General features: G+C 36.1%; 1 protein-coding gene across 1 annotated transcript in view; it reads left to right on the top strand.

Moving 5' to 3' along the window:
* LOC126773955 (metabotropic glutamate receptor 2-like) overlaps window positions 1-25,834 on the top strand; it is an 82,616-nt gene that overhangs the window by 53,359 nt on the left and 3,423 nt on the right. The window contains exons 9-14 of the mRNA XM_050495216.1: window positions 2,403-2,552; window positions 5,142-5,275; window positions 7,233-7,399; window positions 9,269-9,427; window positions 10,360-10,522; window positions 23,581-23,794. Of these exons, the coding sequence (XP_050351173.1) occupies window positions 2,403-2,552; window positions 5,142-5,275; window positions 7,233-7,399; window positions 9,269-9,427; window positions 10,360-10,522; window positions 23,581-23,794 (987 nt within the window). The remainder of the gene's footprint in view (window positions 1-2,402; window positions 2,553-5,141; window positions 5,276-7,232; window positions 7,400-9,268; window positions 9,428-10,359; window positions 10,523-23,580; window positions 23,795-25,834) is intronic.

Raw genomic sequence — 25,834 nt, 5'->3', positions numbered from 1 at the left:
GATAAAACCCTCTTGAAAAACTACAGACCAATCTCCCTCCTGAGTCACGTGTATAAGCTGTTCTCAAGAGTCGTCACGAACCGTCTCGCCAGACGACTTGACGAGTTCCAGCCCCCAGAGCAAGCCGGCTTTCGATCAGGCTACAGCACCGTGGACCACATCCATACTGTTCGGCAGATTGTGCAGAAGACCGAAGAGTACAATCAGCCGCTGTGTATGGCATATGTGGACTACGAGAAAGCCTTCGACTCCATCGAAACCTGGGCAGTGCTCGACTCATTGCAGAGATGTCATATCGATTGGAGATATATCGAGGTACTGAGATGTCTGTACAACGCCGCTACAATGACTGTCCACATCCAGGACTGTAAGACGAAGGCGATCCAACTGCGCAGAGGGGTGAGACAGGGGGATGTAATATCCCCGAAACTGTTCACCAACGCGTTGGAAGACGTTTTCAAAACGCTGGATTGGACTATGTATGGAGTCAATGTAAACGGCGAGTACATCTCACACCTTCGATTTGCCGACGATATCGTCATCATAGCAGAGTCGCTGGAACAACTCACCGAAATGCTGCGTAGCCTAGGCGAGTCTTCCCGGTGTGTCGGTCTCGGTATGAACTTGGACAAGACCAAGGTCATGTTCAATAGGCATGTCGTGCCGGGACCGATATACGTCGAGGGGAAACCTCTCGAAGTTGTTAGTGAATATACCTACCTAGGACAGATAATACAAGTCGGTAGGAACAACTTCGAGAAGGAAGCCGATCGAAGAATTCGCTTGGGATGGGCAGCATTTGGCAACCTTCGTCAAGTCCTCAAGTCGTCTATACCGCAATGTTTGAAGACGAAAGTCTTCAACCAATGCGTCTTACCTGCCATGACATACGGTGCCGAAACGTGGACACTAACTGCGGGACTAGTCCACAAATTCAAAGTCGCTCAGCGTGCTATGGAGCGAGCTATGCTCGGAGTATCTTTGAAGGATAAGATCAGAAATGAGATTATCCGGAAAAGAACCGGAGTCACCGACATAGCTTGCAAAATTAGCAGGCTGAAGTGGCAGTGGGCTGGTCACGTATGTCGTAGGACCGATGGCCGTTGGAGCAGACGAGTCCTAGAGTGGAGACCGCGAATCGGCAAGCGCAGCGTAGGGCGCCCTCCAGCCAGGTGGACCGACGACCTTAAGAAGGTGGCGGGCACCAACTGGATGCGGAAGGCGGAGGACAGGGAGCTTTGGCGCACCTTGGGAGAGGCCTATGTTCAGCAGTGGACAACGATTGGCTGTTGATTGATTGATTTGATTTGATAGTCTATATCCAAACACACCTCCAGACATAAGGCTGTATATTTTGTATTAGATTTACAATGATATATTTATATCTTTTTGAGAATTTCTCCTTACTCGATGTGTTTAATGTTTACACTTGTACGTTGCTTATTTCAGGCAGTTACAGTATGGTTACAGTACTTGTTAACTTTAACAACCCATAAAATCATCTCCTATCCAGTAGTGGCTGGAGTTATAGGCAATGAAGTCAGGAGGTTTATGGTCTTTCTTGATTGAGCTCATATAAAATACAAGGTTATAAAAATGACTACAACGTTCCTCAAACTTATCAGGACTACCTTAGGATTTACGTTAACAAGCATTGTGTCTGCATTCGCCAAGTATTTTAAGCCACTTCACTTTAGTCTATAATAGCGTTATTTTTATAGGATAAGTAGGCGCCTCCGCTCATAGCAAATTCCATTGTAAGAAATATTAACCCTCCCTTACATCGTGAATGCAACATCAACCATGGGAACTAAAATGTTATATACCTGTGCCTGTAGTTATAGCACACTCCGATTCAAAGCGCAACGCAAAAAATTTAAGTACTGCTATATTGCGCTAGAATATCTGATACGTAGATAGAATATATTTAGATGAGCTTGCACAAAGTTTGCACCAAGCGTTTCTGAAAATATTAAGAGAAAAAAAACAATGAAGTTTTGACATCACTTTCATGATGGAAAGTTCCAAATCTTATTTATTTATTTATTTATTTATTTATTTATTTATTGGAAATAGTTACACCATCGACTTATCACTAACACATTCACTTAGCATTAGATACAGGGTATTAAATCTAGGTGAATAAATCATTACAGGTGTAAACAACATTGACCTTAAGATAAGACTATACTAACCTAATTATGTCTTAACTAAAAATTAAAAAAGATGAATAAATTATAGACAATTAAACAAAACATAAAATAAAATTTAAATACAACAACAAAAATCTACAAGGGTTGAAATATTATACTCAATAGAAAGGGGGCATTAGACAACCAAAGTACAGATTGTAAAGTCCACAAGAATATTGTAAAATTTCAAATCACACGTTTCTCTTCTAGGTCTTAGCGGAGACGAGTTCCATTTTGATGTGAACGGAGACGGTCCAGCTAGATACAACATTCTCCATTTCAAGCAAGTATCAAGAGGAGTATACCATTGGGTTAAGGTTGGGCAGTACCTGGACGGAGAATTGCAGCTGCATGTAAATGGTAAGGAAAAATCATTACAATATTATAAATCATTGTAATTTCTCAAGGGAGACTAACCAACTACGATATATTTCACAAAAGCACAAACACAAATGCACTATCCTTTGCCTACTCACGGGACGGTTCTACTAAGAGTTTCTCATTAAAATTATCCAAGATTTCTTATTGGCCCGACCCGGGGTTTGAACTTATTAACTAGTCACTAGACCATAGACAGTCAAAAGTTTAATTTGGAATCGTAAAGAACTCTCAACCGTTATTTTAGATTTTATCAAAATAGTCTAGTCGAGGAAACTTCACAGGTCGTTACTTTACTTTACAATGTATGTAAAGTTTTACATCCATTGGATGAGACATTTTAACCTCTTGTTGACATTAGGTATGTCAAATATTTGTCAGGTTTCTATAGTATATTCTTGTTCATGATTATTGTCATTTTGATCTTTATGTATTTCATTATAATTATACTGATGTAGTGAATAATTTAGTGCGTACCGTTCCGTTTGACCAAACGATGGGCAATATTATATTTAACAACGGAACATACGTACTAATTAATCTAAATTATGGTAATGTTATTATGATTATTCTGTATTTACTTATGAGAATATTCCCGGTTAATTAGGTATGTTCTAATTTAAATAATGTACAAGCCGAGACGGCCTGGTGAATAAAACACTTAGATGATGAATATCACGTAATATCACCGATTCAAATACTTGTGAAGAATTACATATTCAAGAAACGTAGACGTGTCCGATAAAATTCCACTACATGTGTTTCTACCTAACCTTCACCAAAGCAATGTGGATTGATCCCAAACCTTCTTTTTAAGAGGAAACGAATCATTTACCTTGCATTGTCACATTTGTAGGTTGTTATTTTACTTTATTTCATGTACATATCTTTACGACGTAACACTTACTAAGAATGCTATCAGCATTTACCCGTCGAGTTGCAGTTGCGATTATCTTTATAAGAAATAAACTTTTCTTGTTGTGTAGACAATAAGATGGCGGAATAAGATTCTTACTTTGTGTGTTATATCCCAATGCGTTATTCTACTTGGAACGGGACAAAGATATCACTTGGTATAAGAGGTAAATGGTTCTTAGTGTCAAAATATTTAAGAACGAGCGAATCTTATAACACACATTAAAAACGTCATAGTAATGGTCATAACAGTGCTAAGAATCACCATCTCTTTCTGATGATTAGGAATAAAAACGATAACAAGATTTTTCAATATACTATTTCAAGTATCAAAATATACTGGTTATCAAAACACCTCGGAATAATTCTTTGTGGTGATACAATTCTAAAATTTACAACGAATCTATTTTGTAAATAATTGATGATTCCGGAAATTTAGTTCTAACAAATAACTGTACAATTCCCAACGATATTTCACAGTTCAAACACCCAAAGCAATTAGAAATGTTATCAAGCGAACAAGTATTGAACATGATTTGAATGCGATTGATGAACTCGCAATATTTGATCTCCTAATTATTATTTAAATTTTATTTTTTTACTACTTTACTATAATTTTAATTTTTATGGAATAAAAAAATCAGTAACAATTCCTAACTACTTACAATCTACCATTTTTTTTAATAATTTTTTAACAATAATATTATAACATACTTGATTGTACACCGAATAAAAGATTAAATAAAACAATGTTACAATCTATGCAATGCTTAAACTTGCTGTCTAATTGCCGGAAGGCAATTTTATATTATTTATCTGTTACAGGTAGGTGGCCAGGCAAGTGGCCCCTCTGATGTTATGTGATCACCACCGCTCCTAGACATTGGCGATATAAGAATGCGCCACAAACCTTGGGAACGAAGATATTATGTCCCTTGTAGTTACACTGGCTTACGCACCCTTCAAACCGAAACGCGACAATAACTATTGCTGTTTAGCATTAGAATAACCGATGAGTGGATGGTACCTACACAGACGGACTTGCACAAAGCCCTATCACCTAGAAAATTATTTCTACCAGTCAAATAAAGAGGCAGAAATAACTATCTATATAAAGTAAAAACATACACAAAATTATACATACCAATATGTACAACAAAATATCAAAAAGGCAATTGATCAAATAGACCACCACCTGATGGTATATCGGTACTAAGATAAAATAACTTCTTAAACCGTAAATGCGCTGCTAATCACGGAGTGTTTTAACCTTTGGCGGAAGAACAAAATTGCACAAAACGAGACTACCAGTATATTTTGTATTACATTTGATAAACATTATACGTTAAAAAGCTTCGATGCTATCCTTGGTATATATATACGTCCACCACATTAAGTATGATTTGAGGTTAATTATTTTTTAATTCTTGTAACGTAACATTTAATTTCAAGTGTTTCTTTTTAACATTACATCCTAAAATTCTAATTTCCGTACTTATTGGTAGTTCTGAACTTTTTGGTGCTTACCAAATATTCTTATAATAGCATTATATTAACAGAGAAGCGAAGCACATTGATTCACATTCCTTAGACATGAAACTGCAAAAGATCAAACATTACTGGATTATTTTTAATATTTGATTTTTTACTACCTAGAAATTCAGTTCAAATGGGGAGAACGTAGACCGCCTGAATCGGTCTGCAGCGCGGAGTGCGAGCTGGGTCAAGCCAAACAGTACGTTGAGGGGGAAAGTTGCTGCTGGCATTGTTTCAACTGCACTCAATATGAGGTAATAATTTTGTTTATTCATTTAAATTGTTACACAATTTATGATGTCCTGTCTTAGGTACTGAGGAATACTAGCTATCAAATTTCTTGTTACAACATACATTTAAGTTTTGAAAACTGTCACCAAACTTAAAAAACAATATCCAGGATTTGATAGACAGATTGATCGTTTACAAACAATAATGTAGACAACGTCATTTCATTCGACATTCATTGATCACGTGGCAAATTTCGAATACTTTATTCTTTGTAAAAGCATTACTTGCTTACGGATAGGCAAAATAAGTTCATAATAGTCAAAAATCTACCAACAGGTTTATATGAAATACCTGAGAAGAACAGTGAACGGTAAACTCAATAGAATTACATTTTTTTTTATAGAATAGGAAGGCGGACGAGCATATGGGCCACCTGATGGTAAGTGGTCACCAACGCTCTTAGACATTGTAAGAAATGTCAACCATCGCTTACATATCCAATGCACCACCAACCTTGGGAACTAAGATTTTATGTCCCTTGTGCCTGTAATTACACTGGCTCACTCACCCTTCAAACCGGAACACAACAATATTAAGTACTGCTGTTTTGCGGTAGAATATCTGATGAGTGGGTGGTACCTACACAGAGGAGCTTGCACAAAGCTTTACCACCAGTAAAACAATAGTTATTTGCAGTATAAAGATAGATATTAACATAAAGTATTACAAAATCCCTAGAGGCGATCGTTTGTTTTATAAATTCTCTTTATTAGTTTTAAAACAACCTTTAGCAATAAAGTTGAAAATTAGCGTAATGTAACAAATGTATCATTAAATTGATGTAAGTGCTTAGAAGTTTATGCCGTTTTTAGAGTTTGCTCTCGAATATAACATAAACGTATTTAAAGCATAACTTGTTTATAATAAATCAAAATAAATTATAGCCTACTTTATTATTCAATATTTTTTTACTACTCAAATACTTAAGGTTTAGTGAATGAACAAGGGATTAAAAACGAATTAAGCTCGAGGGTGTATAAGGGATTGAGATAAATCGACCCTAAACTTCCCTTAATTATGGTTGACTTGGGTTAATTAAATTTTAGTGGATTAGTTCACGTATTATTATTTAGTAAGCGATGCAGATAATAAACTGATAATATAACCCAACAATCGCTTCCGCTTCTTATCTAATATTAATTGAATTATATAATTCGATCTATAATCATCATATTTAGCTGTCTTTGGCAATATTTGACAAATATTTGGTGGAATTTGTAAGGTGTCTGGCAAATACCAACCTACAATCCTCCTTAGGAATAACTTGTTGAATCCTACATTACCCAATTCTTTTCCGGGGCATGGGTATCCTTAAAATATTTCCCCTGCAAAGAAAAAGATGCACTTAAGACAAAAAAAAAACCTCAATTCTACAACGGTCTTAGGTACCCTATGTCCTTATCTGTACCCCTGAGGACGTGTATACAAAATAAGGATTATTACCGGTTCACTCATGTTTGTTGTTTTTTAATCGGTAGTATTTTTCAGCCGACTGCGTAATTGCAACATATTTCATTTGTAGATAATTATTTTAGCATTAAGTCCGTATTTTGTATCATATATTTGTATATAATTAATTTCAAGTTTGTATATAAAAAGTTTTGGATCAATTTTATTTTAACGGAAATAATATTTTCATTCACATCCAAGAAATTAGCATGTGACTGTGTATTAAGTAAATTTCGATATTTCAGTTTTGTTTTTGTTTGCTCACAAACTACAACTAGAAGATTTATTATATTATTAACTTTTACTGTTATTCTGTACGCATTATATTCACTTTGACAATCTTTAATAAGCCTACTCAGCTATCATCTTTCGTGATGTTAAATCATTTGGATATACGGTCGATTATAAAGAAAAAACTCTTATTTACACTTACACTGTGTCTATTAATATTGCAATAATGTTTTTGGACAGATTCGCTCACCGTACGTGGAGACAGCTTGCATGGTGTGCCCCAGGGGCACGCTGCCTGACCCCACAAGAACGGAATGCCAGCAAATTCCAGAGGCATATTTGAGGCCTGACTCAGCGTGGGCGATTGGTGCAATGTCATTTTCGTCAGTTGGAATATTGTTGACTGCGTAAGTTTGATAAACTTTTATAAAAATGATTATATCGTGGAGACACGATTATCCGTTTTATTGTTAATTGAACAGTAAAAATTATATGGATGATCACGATATGCTAATATTATACTACAATGGGTAGGTGTTAGATACTCTCTGTACTGTACGACAACGTGTATGCATAATTTGATGATAATTGGTTGAATAATTAAACGTGAAATCGCAAACGAACTCACTTTTGCAATTACAATGTTATAAGATTTGATTGTATATGTTTATTGTTTAATACGCAAAGGTAGATGGAATTATCAGTCACAACCATCTGGTTTTAGTTAACTCCTCGAACACATCAGAAACTCTATTTTTCATTTTTACAAGTAGTAATCCCTAATCACCTTGGCTGGAGTACTCTCGACTTTCTAGATAAAAATACTCATGTTATTATTTCACATAAAAATTATTTAATTTATAACTTAATATTAACTTTGTTCAAATATACTATTTTCCTTCTAATGCACAATAATTCATATTTCATTATGTATCACACCCATAACTCTTACAAGTATATAATAATTACATGCACGGTTATAAATTATATTTACAAAGTAATGGTTTTTTCGTAAGAGATCATTGAGCGTGATAAAAGAGCCTTTGCAATTTATAATTTGCTTTTGTAAATTTCATTTGCATATTAAATAAATAATATACATAATAATGTTCATATTACACGCAAGAAATTGTTGTTTAAACTCTTACAATATGCGAAGTATAATGAATTTTATTTATATCCATCGGATCACTTCGTTAACTCCACTATGTTGAACCTTTTATGATATTATTTTTAGCAGCTACGCTTAATTAAATGTCGGTTCACGGTGAGGTAGTGATTAATATTGTATAAGTGAATTACTCATGAGCCACGATCAACTTACCAATACCGCTCGGTTAAAAATATTGGTAAAAGATTCGATTTAATGGTTGGTAAAATAATTTGGCATATTATAATAATAATAATAATAATATCCAGGGACTTGATCCCAAATTAAGCTTGTACAGAGCTTGTAGTATGGAAACCAGACAACTGATATACTACATATACTATTTTTTCGTTTGTAAATACATACTTATATAGATAATTACACCCAGACTCAGTACAAACAGGCATGTTCATGCACACAAATGTCTGTCTTGGGTGGGAATCGAACCAATTCAATCAAAACAACCACGCCAACCGTACAGGTAAGCACCACTGAATTATCATGTGATACATTTACGTTTATAATTCAGTTAGTGCGCCGCGATGAAAGAAAATGTCGTGAGGAAATGCACGAGATTTGGATGAACGTCTGCCACATATGTACCCCTTTTTTTAACGCTAGAAAAACGCATTACGCTTTTACCCCACGGGAACAGTGGGGGGGTATGTGGGACTCACCGGTGTCCAAGGCGCCGAGTGCACCCCGAACATCGGAATACCCACTAAAAAACCAGCGGTACCCTTTCCGTCTTAACGAGGAGCGCCACGGGATCGCTTTCGCATGCTACCGTGGCGACCACATATGTACCCTACCAACCAACGTGCTTAAAAATTTAATCTCAAAAGGAGAAGAGGCCCTAATCCAGCAGTGTCCCACTACTGGCAGTTACTATTCTCAATACTGATATCGCTCGCGACAGCCATTCGCAACGGAGTATTCGAATCAAACAAACTGCACAAGAAATACATATTCTAATTACACAATCGCACGACCCGATAGGATTGCAGTCATTTTCGCTCAAAACGCTTGAAGTTCTGGGATCAGAAGCGTTCACCAGACCACGAATTGAAAACTTGTCCCGAAAAATATATACTTACAACATCTTATATACAAATATTTGTTTTAGATTTGTGTGTGGAGTGTGGGTCCGGCACAGCTCGACACCCGTGGTGCGTGCGAGCGGAAGAGAGCTATCTTACGTCCTGCTCGCCGGTATCCTCATGTGCTACCTCGTTACCTTCGCTCTGGTTTTTCGGCCAACGGATATACTGTGCTCGATACAAAGGTTTGCAATGTTAAAACTATCTTTCTAGAATAGATAAAATTAATACAAATTTATCGTTCTATCCCTATTGAAAGCATCGTTTGGACTTCACCCACTCATCATTAATATTGCCAAACTGACGATCTCTCTTTCCAAGCCGAAGCATACTATAGAGTACTGACTTTCTACTATGCTTCAATTTGAACAGTGAATGAGTCAGAGCAAAAAGAGTCAAAGAGTGCTGCACAAGAGTGAAGGTTATCACTTGCTCATACGCTCGTCTGTCTTGATAAAAAATAATAATTATGTAATGAAATTTCAAATACCAATACAAATTCAATTTTTATCAGTTCTGTCCAAACACTGTAATTTCCGAACGGGAAATGCTCTGAATTATTTTACATCAATCAACCAAAGCGAATATCGAATTTCATTACTGATTTTCTTATTCATATTAGAATCTTTCGTTCATAATTATTCTTTGATAAAATCCCTGGTTTCATATACAGTCAACATTTATTGTGTTGTTCCGTCAATAATTCCTTTATATTGGCCCACTAATGGAAAATTGATATCTAAGCCTATCTCCGTCTTATCGGACTACGATTTTTTTTATTTATTTAATTTAGAAAAGTACACGATAATACAATTTTTTCAAAGAACCATAAAGTTAAAACATCAACCAATAAAGTTGCCGCAAATACATAATTTAATGCGAAATGAAATTAATACGTATACGATACGATCATTGACTTATTCTTGTTCTATATGGATATTAATTATAATGGAAAGTACATGGACGTAAAACATAGACTTATTATGTTGTAAAATCGTTACAAAAAAATTATTCATGACTGATTAAAATTAAACTCATTGTACTGGAAATAAAGATAATTTTTTATACCATTTTTCAGATTTTTTCCAATAAGCTTTAAAAATTACCTTTGTTGTAGATTTGGTACCGGTTTCTGCTTTACGGTCGTGTACGCGGCTCTTCTTACAAAGACCAACAGGATATCACGCATCTTCAACGCCAGCAAGCACTCCGCCAAGCGACCCATCCTCATCTCGCCCAGCTCACAGCTTGCGATATGTACAGCGCTCGTATCAATACAGGTCAGATTATTATTTTGAAAGATAAAAGTAATTACCAATGATAATTCTCCAATAAACAGATATATCAAACGACTGGTTGGACTCGTAACATTTGGCAAAGAAGTTGATTACGTCAAATGGTATAAATCCTTACAGCAAGTGAAGTCTATTATTACCAGCTATTAAAAAAATAAGTCACAAAATCGACCCAAAATTAATATACTTACCCGTAAATTCTTGTATTGAGAGAAATAAATATAATTTAATTTCAAAATAATTATGAATGATGTCCCCCCTCCCATAAACATCTTACCCCCCTACTGCGCTCGCCAACACGCCTGCCCAAAGCGGCGAGTATGGGCAAACCCCTCCCTTAATGGCAGATGCGCCCAAAAAAAAGGCCCCCAGTTACCGGCAAGCCCGCTAGGCCCGACCAAGGTAGCGGTCGCTGTATCGGCAGGACAGGGGGTGCTATGAATCACCGATTCACGGCAGGCTACCGTATAAAACGACTGCACATGGCAACGTATAATGGACGCTCGATGAGGCTGGACCATCACCTCGCCGAATTAGAAGTAGAGTTAAGTCATATAAACTGGCATATACTGGGGTTATCTGAAGTCCGAAGACAGGGGGAGGACACGATAACTCTAGAGTCCGGTAACTTACTCTACTTCCGCGAAGGTGATAACCTCTCTCAGGGTGGTGTCGGTTTTCTAGTCAAAAAGGATCTCATTAGCAGCATTGTGGAAATCAGTAGTGTGTCGAACCGGGTAGCGTACCTTGTCCTAAAACTTTCCGACAGGTACTCCCTGAAGATCGTACAGGTATATGCGCCAACTTTGACATACTCTGATGATGTGGTCGAAGCGATGTACGAGGACATCGCAAAGGCCCTGAACGACACCTCGAAGGCCCACTACAATGTTGTTATGGGAGACTTTAATGCTAAAGTGGGAGTGCAAGATAGCGGTGAATCGAAAGTCGGACCTTACGGTTTGGGCTGCAGAAATCACAGGGGGCAAATGCTGGTAAACTTTCTCGAAGCACAGGGGCTTTTTTTGATGAATTCTTTCTTTCAAAAGAAGCCTCAGAGGAGGTGGACCTGGCGAAGCCCCGATAACGTGACAAGGAACGAGATAGACTTTATCATTTCGAATAAAAGGCACATATTTAGAGATGTTTCAGTGATCAACAGGCTTAATACCGGAAGTGATTACCGCTTGGTTCGAGGCACTCTAAATATTAACTTAAAAGCCGAAAGATCGAGAATGATGAGGTCTACTCTCCGACCTACCATGCTCCAAGCTGCTCAAGGCTCCGAAAAGTTCCAAATGGAACTTCAAAATTAATTCACCGCGTTGGAAACCATAAGCAGCATTGATGAGAGAACCGACACGTTGGTCAAAATATTGCAAAACACATCCCGCAAGTGTTTTCCGTCACAGAGAAGAGACAACGCACCAAAACTCTCTGCTGAGACACTCGAGCTCATGAGAAAACGACGAGAACTACCATCGTTTTTGTCAGATAAGGCCTTAAATCGAATAATAAAAACGCTGACGCGACGCGATCTCCGACGCTCCAATACCCGTGCCATCAAGGCTGCGATTGAGCAAAATCGGGGATCGAAAGTGTTCGCTCGCAAGTTTGGGAGGCCGCTTGACAAAACTTAAAACTGAAAATGGTGGGGTCGTTACCTCTAGGCCTGAGATTGTCGGAGAAGTAGAGAGGTTTTATGGGCAGTTGTTCTCTTCAAGATCGGATAAACCCGTGGGAATCAGTATTGATGACCAGCGCGTCCCTCTTATGCGCCATTACTCCGAGGAGCTCCCGGTCGTTGACCAAGGCAAGGGCGGCTCTAGAACAGCTTAAAAACAACAAAGCTCCGGGAGAAGACGGAATCACAACAGAGTTGCTTAAGGCAGGCGGGACTCCGGTCCTGAAAGAGCTAGCAAGCCTCTTTAATTCCGTCATCCAACATGGCAAGACCCCGGAAACGTGGAGCGGGAGTGGGGTGGTACTGTTTTTCAAGAAAGGTGATAAAACCCTCTTGAAAAACTACAAACCAATCTCCCTCCTGAGTCACGTGTATAAGCTGTTCTCAAGAGTCGTCACGAACCGTCTCGCCAGACGACTTGACGAGTTCCAGCCCCCAGAGCAAGCCGGCTTTCGATCAGGCTACAGCACCGTGGACCACATCCATACTGTTCGGCAGATTGTGCAGAAGACCGAAGAGTACAATCAGCCGCTGTGTATGGCATTGTGGACTACGAGAAAGCCTTCGACTCCATCAAAACCTGGGCAGTGCTCGACTCATTGCAGAGATGTCATATCGATTGGAGATATATCGAGGTACTGAGATGTCTGTACAACGCCGCTACAATGACTGTCCACATCCAGGACTGTAAGACGAAGGCGATCCAACTGCGCAGAGGGGTGAGACAGGGGGATATAATATCCCCGAAACTGTTCACCAACGCGTTGGAAGACGTTTTCAAAACGCTGGATCTGACTAGGTATGGAGTCAATGTAAACGGCGAGTACATCTCACACCTGCGATTTGCCGACGATATCGTCATCATAGCAGAGTCGCTGGAACAACTCACCGAAATGCTGCGTAGCCTAGGCGAGTCTTCCCGGCGTGTCGGTCTCGGTATGAACTTGGACAAGACCAAGGTCATACCGAGAGTTCAATAGGCATGTCGTGCCGGGACCGATATGTCGAGGGGAAACCTCTCGAAGTTGTTAGTGAATATACCTACCTAGGACAGATAATACAAGTCGGTAGGAACAACTTCGAGAAGGAAGCCGATCGAAGAATTCGCTTGGGATGGGCAGCATTTGGCAACCTTCGTCAAGTCCTCAAGTCGTCTATACCGCAATGTTTGAAGACGAAAGTCTTCAACCAATGCGTCTTACCTGCCATGACATACGGTGCCGAAACGTGGACACAAACTGCGGGACTAGTCCACAAATTCAAAGCCGCTCAGCGTGCTATGGAGCGAGCTATGCTCGGAGTATCTTTGAAGGATAAGATCAGAAATGAGATTATCCGGAAAAGAACCGGAGTCACCGACATAGCTTGCAAAATTAGCAGGCTGAAGTGGCAGTGGGCTGGTCACGTATGTCGTAGGACCGATGGCCGTTGGAGCAGACGAGTCCTAGAGTGGAGACCGCGAATCGGCAAGCGCAGCGTAGGGCGCCCTCCAGCCAGGTGGACCGGCGACCTTAAGAAGGTGGTGGGCACCAACTGGATGCGGAAGGCGGAGGACAGGGAGCTTTGGCGCACCTTGGGAGAGGCCTATGTTCAGCAGTGGACAACGATTGGCTGTTGATTGATTGATTGATTGATGAATAATGTGACTCTGAATCAAAACTACACACGATCAAACTTTTTTTTAATACAATTAATCTGAGATTAGTATTTTAATAAATAAAAATTGAATATACATATACATTATAACAGGGCGATATCCCTCAAACTCAAGGCTGTATGTTTTATAACTTAATCTATGCTTATATTCAGATTCAGGCTCTCCCTATCATACATTTACATTGAAATAATACAATTTCTGTGATTTTAAAGATTTAGGAGCTATACCACCGACGAACAATTGGGAACGCGATAATTCAAAATTAATCAAAATAAACTTCATTCAAGTCGACACGTGAACGTTTTCATTGTCTTTTTACAAATTAATATTAAAGGTACCGGTTCGGAATATAATATTTACTGCGAAGAATCATCATCATATTTAATCATCTATAGAATAAAACGCCCTATATTTGAAAGATTTTTAATTATACTTTTAATTTTTCAACATTCTAAGTTAAACTCAAAGCGATTAAAGTTTAATTTCCTCAACCCTTATCGTTGAACAGTAACAGAACAGTGTGAACATTATTCACAAAGGGCGGAAATCGAACTTGGATAGTTACAATGTAATCAACTTCAACAAAGTAATAAATAAAATTATATTCTTTAAAATTAATGCATGATAAAGAGTTACATTAAAGTATTATCGAAACATCCGTCGTCTGCTAAAACTGTTCCTAATTTGATCGTTGCTAGCTTAATTCTCAACCATGCTAATAAGTACATATTTAACTATTTATTGATTAAGAAAAAAAAAGACAAAACAGTCAACTGCAGCCACGATGGTCACACAAAGACACAAAGTAATTAGTTACCTATATACGTATATATATAATTTGAATGTAAATAAAGTATATCATATCTTATAATTTAAATTTGAAAATTAACGGAATGAAACCATACACATATAAAAATAACGAAGACGCGAGTATGTGGAAATATAATTATGATAAAATTGTGGCCGCTTCTGTTCGCCCAGCAGGTGTGAAACATTGAAATTGAGAGTTATTGAAAGACTACAATTAAATAAAGCCAATAAATAAATATGTAGAAAAGTAAATAAAAACGTACAGTTTTGTAAGTAAAATAAATAAATATTTTATTATTTTAATAAAATATAGCAACGAGGTATAAAGTACACGCACCACTCAGACAACAAGGGTGTAGAGAATGTTAGGTTGTGTTCATGATAGCAAAATAGACTGTCATGCCGTTAGCTGTCACGGCGGTCCTTGACGGTCTTAACCTCAAGGCGTGCCAATAAAAGAACTTAATACCTCAGGATCTGTTCAACCTTATAACCTAGCTACCCAGTAGACCAGCATTATAGAACATAGCCTTCTCAAAAAAGCTTACAAACATATTATACATTTCTAACAGCTCCTGGAAACCTCGTTCTGCTTTCACGAAAACTTTTCTAAGTAATAAAGTTTTGGAACTCTTATTTCATAAATTTAAAACTTAAATGGAGACTCGTCTAAGTCTTTGGTAATATAACGTCACTACAATAAACAAGTACTCAGGACTCAAATAAATATTCTCTCGTGATCCTAAGTACCTAACTTAGTTGCTCACGACATAACTTCCTTAGTTTTAAAATAAATAGTAGCCTTGTATTTTGCCAAATATATAAATATTAAAATTTCGGAAGATTTTTTACTTATTGATGTAATGAGTTGCAAGCCAGTCTGTGTACGGATAGTACATAACATTTATTTACTAAAATACTACTCATAATTACCCTAGACAGCCTAGTGATTTCAATTCGTGATTCCTATTTCCTTCGTCTTTGATAAGAACTAATATACCAGTAACACTGCTATACTGCTATCGCTATATAGCTAGTTATTTGATAGTAGGGCTTGGTGTACCCGTCTGGGTTTGTTCCACCAACTCTTCAAATATTCTACTGTTAAACAGCAATATTTTGTATTGTTATGTTTGAACGGTGAGCGAGCCACTCGGCAAAAGGGACCTAACATTTTATATCCCCAAGGTTGGTGGCGCATTAACGATGTAAGGAATAGTTAGTATTTCTTACAGTGCCGATTCCCATGGTCTGTGGTGACCACTTATTACCAGGTGGCGTATTTGCAAGTCCACATATCACAAATAACTAAACTAACTACTAAACATAAAAGTAGGACTTCTGAACATTCTCCTTAATAGGAGAAAAGTAAGATATCCGTAATGTTCTTTATACCAACATTGAACTATCTCGTATCTCTCTTGATAATATAGTTTTTAAGTTCAGACACTAACTAGTTCGCCAGCCATTGGTTCCTCAAATTTAGAGGATTTGTAAAGTAAATTAGATGTGTTAAGTTCTCTTCTAAGTTACTTCGCTTAGTTCTCGGAGTCTTAAAGCGAATCGATAATTAGATTTGTAAAATTATTCCTAACAGAAAAGTGATATTGAGTCCTAATCCAAAGCTGATGTACATTATAACAATGATTTATAATAAAATACCCTTTATAACAATTATATATAGAAAATACTTAAATTAGTGTTTAAAAATTGCACTATTTTATAACTAAGTAATCAAATTTTCACTTCAATATTCAATTATTTATTGATACATGTATGTCATGTACACATTTAATTTTTTTTATGTATTGTTAATTATTGCCTATTAATTAATCAAATTTAAAAACATTTTTACTTAATACTGCAATTTTATATATGCGTCACTCAATTATATTTTATTACTACTACGACTATTTATTTTTGGGGATGATTGGTGTTTTTCCTTAAAAGGAAGCCTTTGTCTAGCGGTGGGATGAACTGTTTTTTTTTTTCTATATGAACAAAGTATAATACTGCGAGTATTTATATAATAAAAGGCGAAATAGTAAAGGTAATGGCTCACATTAAATACAATTAAACCTCAGAATAGCTTTAATTTGTTTTTTTTTTTATATTCATAAAAGACAGGATTTACAAATGAATCATCTGATGGTATATGGTCTCCACCGCTCGTAAACATCGGCACTGTAAAATCGTCAATGCACCACCAACACTGGGAAATAAGATGTTATTATTCTTGAGCCTGTAATAAGCTTACTCACCCTTTAAACCGGAACACAAATATACTAAATAGTGCTGTTTGCATATGTGATGAATGGGTAGTACCAGACGGGCTTGTACAAAAGCTTACCAGCAAGTAATTTGCTATGATTTACCTAATCTGTAAACAGACTTATAAATTAACTTCACAAGATACGTAAAACAATATTTTAAAGTATGGAATTAAAAGATTCTAACCTTATAATTCATTGAGGGTTTTAGTTAGGTCACGATATGAGCCTTTTTGACGATAAAATAATGTCCTATGAGAGCAATAAATTTGAAAAAGTAGTGACCCAAGCAGTTTTATTTTTTTCCAATAGACAAGATTTGCAATTCAAGTGTGTGCCATATATTCTTCGCGTTCTAGGTCCAACTTAGTATTTTTTCTATTAAAAAAAAAAAACATGATTATATATACGTATATAATATAAGGAATATTAATAATAGCACTAATAAATAATTCGTTAATAAGTAATGATAGTAAATAATGGTAGCACTAATTAAATTTGACTTTCAAAGAATTCTTGCAACATATTTTTAAAAGCATTTACTAAAAGACGTGTAATTTTAAAATATTAATAAATCTTTTGTATATGCGTGTTTGGATACTTACGAGTACATTAGTATGGACAGTAAAATAATTATTTTTTTATTTTTTTGAGATTTAGCTTCCTGTTAAAATTACTTTGAAGTCATAAATAACGCTACCAATATGAAAGTAATTAAATTGTCCTAATTTTGGAGTTCTTTAATTAGGATGCTTTACTTTCCTTGGAAATAAATAAAAGATTTTTATTTCTTTCAAATTAACAAATGCATGCTCGGGACTTATTTTCAAGAGTTAAGAATGGAACAACCATATTTAAAACCGAACCTGAGCCTGAACCAACCATATTTAAAGGCGAAACCTACAGTAATATATTTTATAATTTATGTTGTTTTCAAACTGAAACATTTATTTATTTTCGCAGCGTTGTAGCTGTTTTTATCCAACAGGAATTAAAATAAAAGTTTTCGTAGAACCGTAATTGCCACCCGATCCCTGTTATCTGTTGAAAGATAGTTATTACAACAAAAGCGCTCGTACTTTGAGATATCAGATCTGTATAACCATTACAGTCTGTTAAACAAGATACCAAATAATAACGCCGTCTGTTCAATCTTTTTTCAATAAATAACATAGATTTATTCAAGTTCTGTACTATAACATAACCGTAACCGTAACAGCCTGTGAATGTCCCACTGCTGGGCTAAAGGCCTCCTCTCCTCTTTTTGAGGAGAAGGTTTGGAGCTTATTCCACCACGCTGCTCCAATGCGGGTTGGTAGAATTCACATGTGGCAGAATTTCAGTGAAATTAGACACATGCAGGTTTCCTCACGATGTTTTCCTTCACCGTAAAGCACGAGATGAATTATAATCACAAATTAAGCACATGAAAATTCAGTGGTGCTTGCCCGGGTTTGAACCCACGATCATCGGTTAAGATTCACGCGTTCTTACCACAGGGCCATCTCGGCTGATCACTTACTATAACATGTGTTGACAAAAATCTAACTTGTGTAATTATTGGTGACTTTCTGAAGATTTCCAAGCTGTTGGATTAGAGTCATATACATTAATCCACTGATAATATTGCGTTATGTAGTTTTTTGGGTTATATATCATTGTTATCAAACTCAAATAATGTAACATAAGTTTCAACAGAATAATGTTAACGACGAGGCCGTCTTTTGAATGTTCGAACGTGTTTATATCATGCGCTATAATTCTATAATGTTTGTGAATTTGTGTGAAGTTTGCAAACAAACAAACAAAATTATACAGTAAATGAATTTAAAGCATGCGGCGCAAATACACTTTAAAGCCTACAAAGCGTGCTTGAATCCCGTGTACACTCATTTAAGTTGCGACTTTCAGAAATAGTCGAAGTCACCGGCTTACAATCGTTTTAAATCCGTTTTCTGCCAATTTATTTATTACTTAACACGTCCTTCTAATGAGCAAAGTCTTTATCAGGTCTGTGTTTATTTCCGAACCGGTGATAGATTTTTGACAATCAATAAACAAGTGAGAGTGATCACGAATTTGGCAAAAAATCATCCAACATACGATCTTAGATTATACTATTTTTGCACGTAACTTTCTTGATAATGTTGTTTTAAAGCTTTTTGTTTGTTGTGGATTTCTTATCTCTCTCTTTTGTAACTCTAATTTTACGTTTTTTTTAATATCATTTACTATTTCAATAAGATGCATTATAATATATATTAATGATATACTTAATGAAACATAAGTATTTCGTGAAACTGATTAAGGTATAACCTCAAATGCTGGATTGGCCAATTTGCGAGGTCCTCGTAAACTCGGCGTTATATGACGAGTCGTTATATTTTCAAATTAAATTACTCGGCTAGAGTAATTTGTAGCGACCTAAGAACAGAAAACTGATTAAAAAAAGACATCAAAAGACCGTTGGTTAAGGTCCACGTGTTCTTTCTCTGGGCTATAATTATTGACTCTCCAGCATTTCATTCATGAAAGATTTGTATATATTATATCATTTCATTCATGAAAGATTTATATAATATTTTAAATATATACATCAATACTTTTCATTATACTTAAAAAAACTGAGAAACAAAAGCTCTTAAAGTAGAATGAGTAACAATTTATTACAAACATTCTTAAAGAGATTTCATAGCCCTGACTATTAAGCCCCTTTTTCGGATACTATCCCATTCTAAAGGTTCCCAAGACAATGCTCGAATTAATTTATACCGACTTTAATATAAAGCCAAGATGTTCCAGTGGGTAAAAACAAGTGAATCTTCACTAATGATTTCAGGTTCAAATCCAGGCAAGCACCCCACTGATTTTGATTTTGAGATTGATTTTTAATGTGCTTAATTTGTGTAAATGCTTGGCGGTGAGGAAGCCTGCATGTGCCGGATGACAATCTGCAACATGTGTATCCAAGCCGCATTGGAACACCTTGATAGAAAAAGCTCCAAACCTTCCTAAAAGGGGGAGAGTCTTTAGCCCAGCAGTGGGTCTTTTGCAGACTGTCACTTTATTTCACGTATAAATAACTTTTGTTTCAGTCTTTATAATTAAAGGATGTAATTAAAAAACTATGCTAATGATTATATGAAAAAGCCGAGATGGCCCTGTGGTAAGAACGCGTGAATCTTAACCGATGATCGTGGGTTCAAACCCGGGCAAGCACCACTGAATTTTCATGTGCTTAATTTGTGATTATAATTCATCTCGTGCTTTACGGTGAAGGAAAACATCGTGAGGAAACCTGCATGTGTCTAATTTCACTGAAGTTCTGCCACATGTGAATTCTACCAACCCGCATTGGAGCAGCGTGGTATAATAAGCTCCAAACCTTCTCCTCAAAAAGAGGAGAGGAGGCCTTTAGCCCAGCAGTGGGACATTCACAGGCTGTTACGGTTACGGTTACGGATTATATGAATTTGGTTGACAGTGTATTGATGTTTATTTGGAATGGTAACAACTTTCTATGACTCGATATAATCCATCAGATAAGTGCTTATTTGGTCGTTTGTCTTTCAAACCTCATTAAAAAAAATCTGAAATTGATCCATATCTTCATTCTTAACGGAGACAAAAGTATATAAACAAACACCTTAGTCCAAGGGATTACATCGAGGCTGTTATAAAAACAGCTTCACGGAAACTCGGAGTTCTGAACAAGGTGCGGCGATTTTTCACGGCACAACAACTGTGCTTGCTGTACAAAACACAGGTACGGTCTTGCGTGGAATATTGCTCGCACCTTTGGGATGGCTCCGCTAAGTACCTACTTGAGGCCTTGGACCGGTTGCAGCGACGTGCCGTACGCATTATTGGCGACGTAAAGGTCACAAACACCCTTGAACCTTTACAATTGCGTCGTGAGATAACAGCACTGAGCGCTTTCTATCGACTGTATCACGGCGAGTGCTCTGAGGAATTATTCTCTCTAATTCCCGCTTCCCCCTTCCTTCTTAAGTCCACGCGAGCTGGTTCTCGATGTCACCGCCTAACTGTGACATCAATTCCATCGCGAACAAAGAAATTTGGCAACTCCTTTCTTTGTCGCACTTCCAAAAAATGGAATTCCTTACCAGCTCACGTGTTCCCCTCCTCTTACAACCCGGGTTCCTTCAAACGAGGCGTGAAGAGGCATCTTGCGGGCCGGCAAGGCGAAGGCGGCTAGTGCAGAACGTTTTTTCCCGTCTGTACTGGCCGTCGTCGCGTTTGGACTCTACTACCACTTACCATCAGGTGGAGTAGAGTCATTTGCCCTCCCGGCGAATATAAAAAAAAAAAAAAAAACACAAGTACATTATATATTTCTCCATTCGTACAGTCCATCCTTTAATCATATAGACCGATGAGACGTCAATACGACGAGAACGGATTGTGATCAGAACCACAACCAATGGCTTTACGTGCTTTGCGTGTAGATAAATTCAATAAATTTTAGTGACAATAATTTTGTTCAGTATGATTAGAAGTTATTTTCATAGTCTGAATACACAGGATAGTAGAATATTGTTATACATCAATTCAGAAAAATTTAGATTCTAGATCATTTAAGTATCCAGCCTAAATAAATCTGTCTAGGCATATTCGCTTTCTGAATAATCAAAACAGTCTCGCCGTGCTTTCCAGATCCTCAATATTCGTTGTCATTTAGTCGCAAATTCTAGTATCCTTTGATACCAAACCTACACGAGGGTCACGTCGCAAAGGCGACTAGGACCACGGAATGCATAAAACATTCGAAATCTGTTCCATATAAGCGTGGTCAGAAGACCCTTATAAAATATAATAAAACCCTCTTTCGTTTCTTTAAAGAAAAGATAAAAGGGATCTAGTATTAGTAGTCGTAAATTTAACAGTGTCTTAATATAATAATATTATATTAAAGTATTTGTAACAATATTTATGCAAATTGTATTCTGAGTTAGATTGGAATCTTCTAATATTATTAAGCCGTAAAAATTATAAGTTTAAAACAATTTTAGATTTCAATAAAATAATTATTTACAAAACTAATTCGTTTCGTTTTACACAAGACCAAAGTTCAAATAGTTTTATTATTACAGATAATTATAACATATAGATAAAATGACAACAGAAAGAAAAAGGTTTCACAAAAGGAAAATTTGCATTTTTGTGGCAACACGCGTTCCGACAAGTGAAATTTTTTATAAGCTGTCGCAAAAGTTCAAGTTTAAATAAAACAGAATTTATAACTAAAGCATTGAAGCAACTTTACAAAAAGAATATTGAATAAAACTTTACAAAAAGAATATACGGCTTTGTATTTAAATACTTTATTTTTTCTAAAATATTAATTTAAACGGCTAAAATATGCTATCTTACTATCAGGTAACCCTTAAGTTCATTTAACATTTAAGGACTGAAAAATATCTTCTTCAGCATCGTTCACTGGACACTGACTTGCCTGACATGGATTAGCTACGACCCGACCCTTATCAATAGCACCTATCAATCTTTTCAAATTGCTATGTCGGATGTTAGCGAGATACGGGATCATTCATATTTTATCTCCTTTCTATTAAAACGATCTGGGTCGCTTATTGTAAAAAAGCAGTAAGTTTATCACATTTTTCTTTTCCAAGAACTTGTTAGAAATTAAATTTCGTAAAAAAAGACATAGACGTTATTAATATATACGTCCTGTTTTCTATGCAAATTACGTAATTATATTACATTAGAATCAAATCAATTTAGACACCATATTTTATGTCGATAAATCACCAAAAATGTCAATAATAAACTATTACATGCAAGACAGAAATATTCTGTCAAACAACAAGTACAATTTATAGTTGAATTTTGTTGAAAGTTGACTGCCTCATTGGTCTAGTGGCTTGATGTAAGGCCGCAGACACGGAGGTCCTGGGCTCAATTCCCAGGTCGGGCCAATAAAAAGCTATTGGGTTTTTCTGTCAGAAAATTCTCAGTAGCAGCCCGGAGTCTGGAAGTTAGAGTGTTTTCACTCCCGTGCCTCGAAAACACGTAAAGCCATTGGTCCTGCGCCTGAACTCTTTCCGGTCGTGTCGGATTACCGTCCCATCGGATTATGAGAGTTAGGGAATAGAGAGTGCACTTGTGTTTGCGCACATACTTGTGCACTATAGTATCTCCTGCGTAGTTGGTTAATCTCCTTGAGATTGGCCGCTGTGGTCGAAATCGGTCTGGAGGACATTACAATTTATAGTTGAATTAAATGGCACATATATCATTGTTATATATGTACCAAACTTTATGTAATATTTTATTTATATTGCATTAGTGCATAATTTAGAATTACAGAAACAGCCTGTGAATGCCCCACTGCTGGGCTAAGGCCTCCTCTCCCTTTTTGAGAAGGTTGTTAAAAATTAAGGATTTTTATACAAACTTTCATCCTCTTTATATTATAACTTGGTGTTTCATTTTCAAAAATCCTTGATTGAGGTACTTACTGTATAAAACGAACCCGTATGCAAATTTTCATGCTACCAGCCCCAGTAGTTTGGGCTGTGCATTAATATGTCAGTCAGTCAGTTATTCTTTTAAATATAAATAGGTTAATTGTTCACAGGTACTAATCGTGGTGGTGTGGATGATAGTAGCCCCAGCGCGCGCCATGTTCCACTACCCGACCAGAGAGGACAACATGCTCGTCTGCGATTCGTATGTGGACGCATCCTACATGATCGCCTTCTTCTATCCCATCGTTCTCATCGTGGTCTGCACGGTATACGCAGTCCTTACGAGAAAGATACCTGAAGCGTTTAATGAAAGCAAGCACATTGGTGAGTATTCATTATATTACATCCTTCTATAATCAGTTCTTAAGTTTTTAGCATTAATTAATTACATAAAAAATATGTATATTTAAGGTTATTTCTAATGATAGCAATGATGCCATAAAATATAATACATAGCTTTCGCGCAGTAGTCGAAATCGAGCGTAATCACAATAGAGAATTATTTGAAAACTAATTATTGTCGATGACGATGTTTCAAATGTTTGCAATTTGAATTTAGATATAATCCACTTTTTTATCGACAACACTAAAGCTCGTCAATATCAAACAAGAGAATAAAGAAAATCTCTTAACAAACATAGGAGAAAAGATACTGAACACTGAATCTGATTCACTACAGAATGATCTAGAAGCATTACTTGTAAACCGGCACCGCTATTGTTGTGGTCCATTGTAACTATACAATGGATTCCATGCTATCAGCTCTCGTAATAATACATCGATATTTATTAAGTCTGTTAGCATACAAATTATTTCCTTGAACACTGAAAATATTTTTTGATCAAAGACTTCATCAATTTAGTGGTTTATAATAAACCCGTAACAATTTGTTTCGTAATAAAAACATGTGACCTTATAAACGTTATTTAGTGGATCAGACAATGCCGTGTCTTTTTCTTTCAAATGTCAAATCAATAATTACAGAAAGAGCGAAATCAGTGTTTAAATAAACAGCCGCTTCGTAGTTTATAAGTAAGACCGATGATCAATAACTTTAACATTCATGTTACGTGTATGAATAAAGGAAACAGGAGGCGACTGTCTTATAATAAATGAGAAGACATTTTTTGTAATGCGTAATTGAAAGAATTACTAGAACAATGTACAACAAACTTATATTAAAATATGAAGAGCGTGAGCGTGAAGCATTTGGTATATAATATTATTATATAAGTAGAACTTCACATGTTCATATACTATAAGAACAATGTTGGGACTTATTCAATACACTGTGCTTATATCACTTGTTGATCTATGTGAAAAAATTGAGTACAAAAAATGCTGTATAAAAATCCATTAGAAAAAACATAATTAACAAGTAGTTACGAATGAAAGTCTTCACAACGGAAAGGCTAATTGAGTTATTAGTTTTAAGTGAATTTTAAAAGCTTGGAAAATATAACGACTACCTCATTTCTTAGCCTTCATCTGATGTTTAATTTTCTATAGTTATAAGTTTCGCTCTCGCGTCTAAGTTAGAACGTTTTTCGCATTTATTTTTTTATGTCTTCCAATTTACGTAATTCTCCGAAGACCTCGACTTGACGAGAGACTTTTGTACTATGCAATCTTTATGAACAAAACTATTTTTTAATTCACCTTCAAGTCTTTGCTAAAGATTTTGCTAATGCTTTAAAAAAGATTTTAAAGCTTCTCTCACCACGCTTCACCAGTGTGGAGTACACAAGGGGCAGTCAGTGAGCGTTAGATGAATTATAAACACATTTATTTATTTAGTAGGTTGAAAGTAATAAAAATCTGTTTTAAGATAATATGCCAGCAATGGCAAGCCAAGCTGACAACAAACGGTAATAATTAAAATAAATCGTCTATAATAATGCATTTATTGTTAAAGAGGTAATAATTGAAAAATAAATTTAACTTATATATGAGTTAATAACACAGATCATTAAAATAATAATTGAACCCACGTTGCAAATAATATATCACAAGCAAACCCCCAAAAATTGGTGCCCAAGGACACATTACTCTTAATAGACACTCTTAGGACGAACTTCGCTGAACTTTCCTTTTAGGATCACTGCGAAATTACTAATCAACTTTTTCATGTATATTACTTTGTAACATTTCTTTTTCATAATTACAGATTAGTTATTGTGTCTTGTGTGAAAATATTTAACAAAATATTGAAGACGACATAATGAGATTTTAGACGACCGAATAACAAATTTCTATTTTGCGCAAAATATTCATACTTTTTATATTATATTACTTTACTTTACTTTACTTTAAAATTATTAACAAGGTTTAAAAAATTCCATAATAGTTAATAAAATTAGTGTC

This window comes from Nymphalis io, chromosome 15 (assembly GCF_905147045.1).
Source record: "Nymphalis io chromosome 15, ilAglIoxx1.1, whole genome shotgun sequence".
NCBI lineage: Eukaryota > Metazoa > Arthropoda > Insecta > Lepidoptera > Nymphalidae > Nymphalis > Nymphalis io.
Note: the sequence above shows the minus strand (reverse complement) of the source record. Positions and strands in the feature narration are given on the sequence as shown.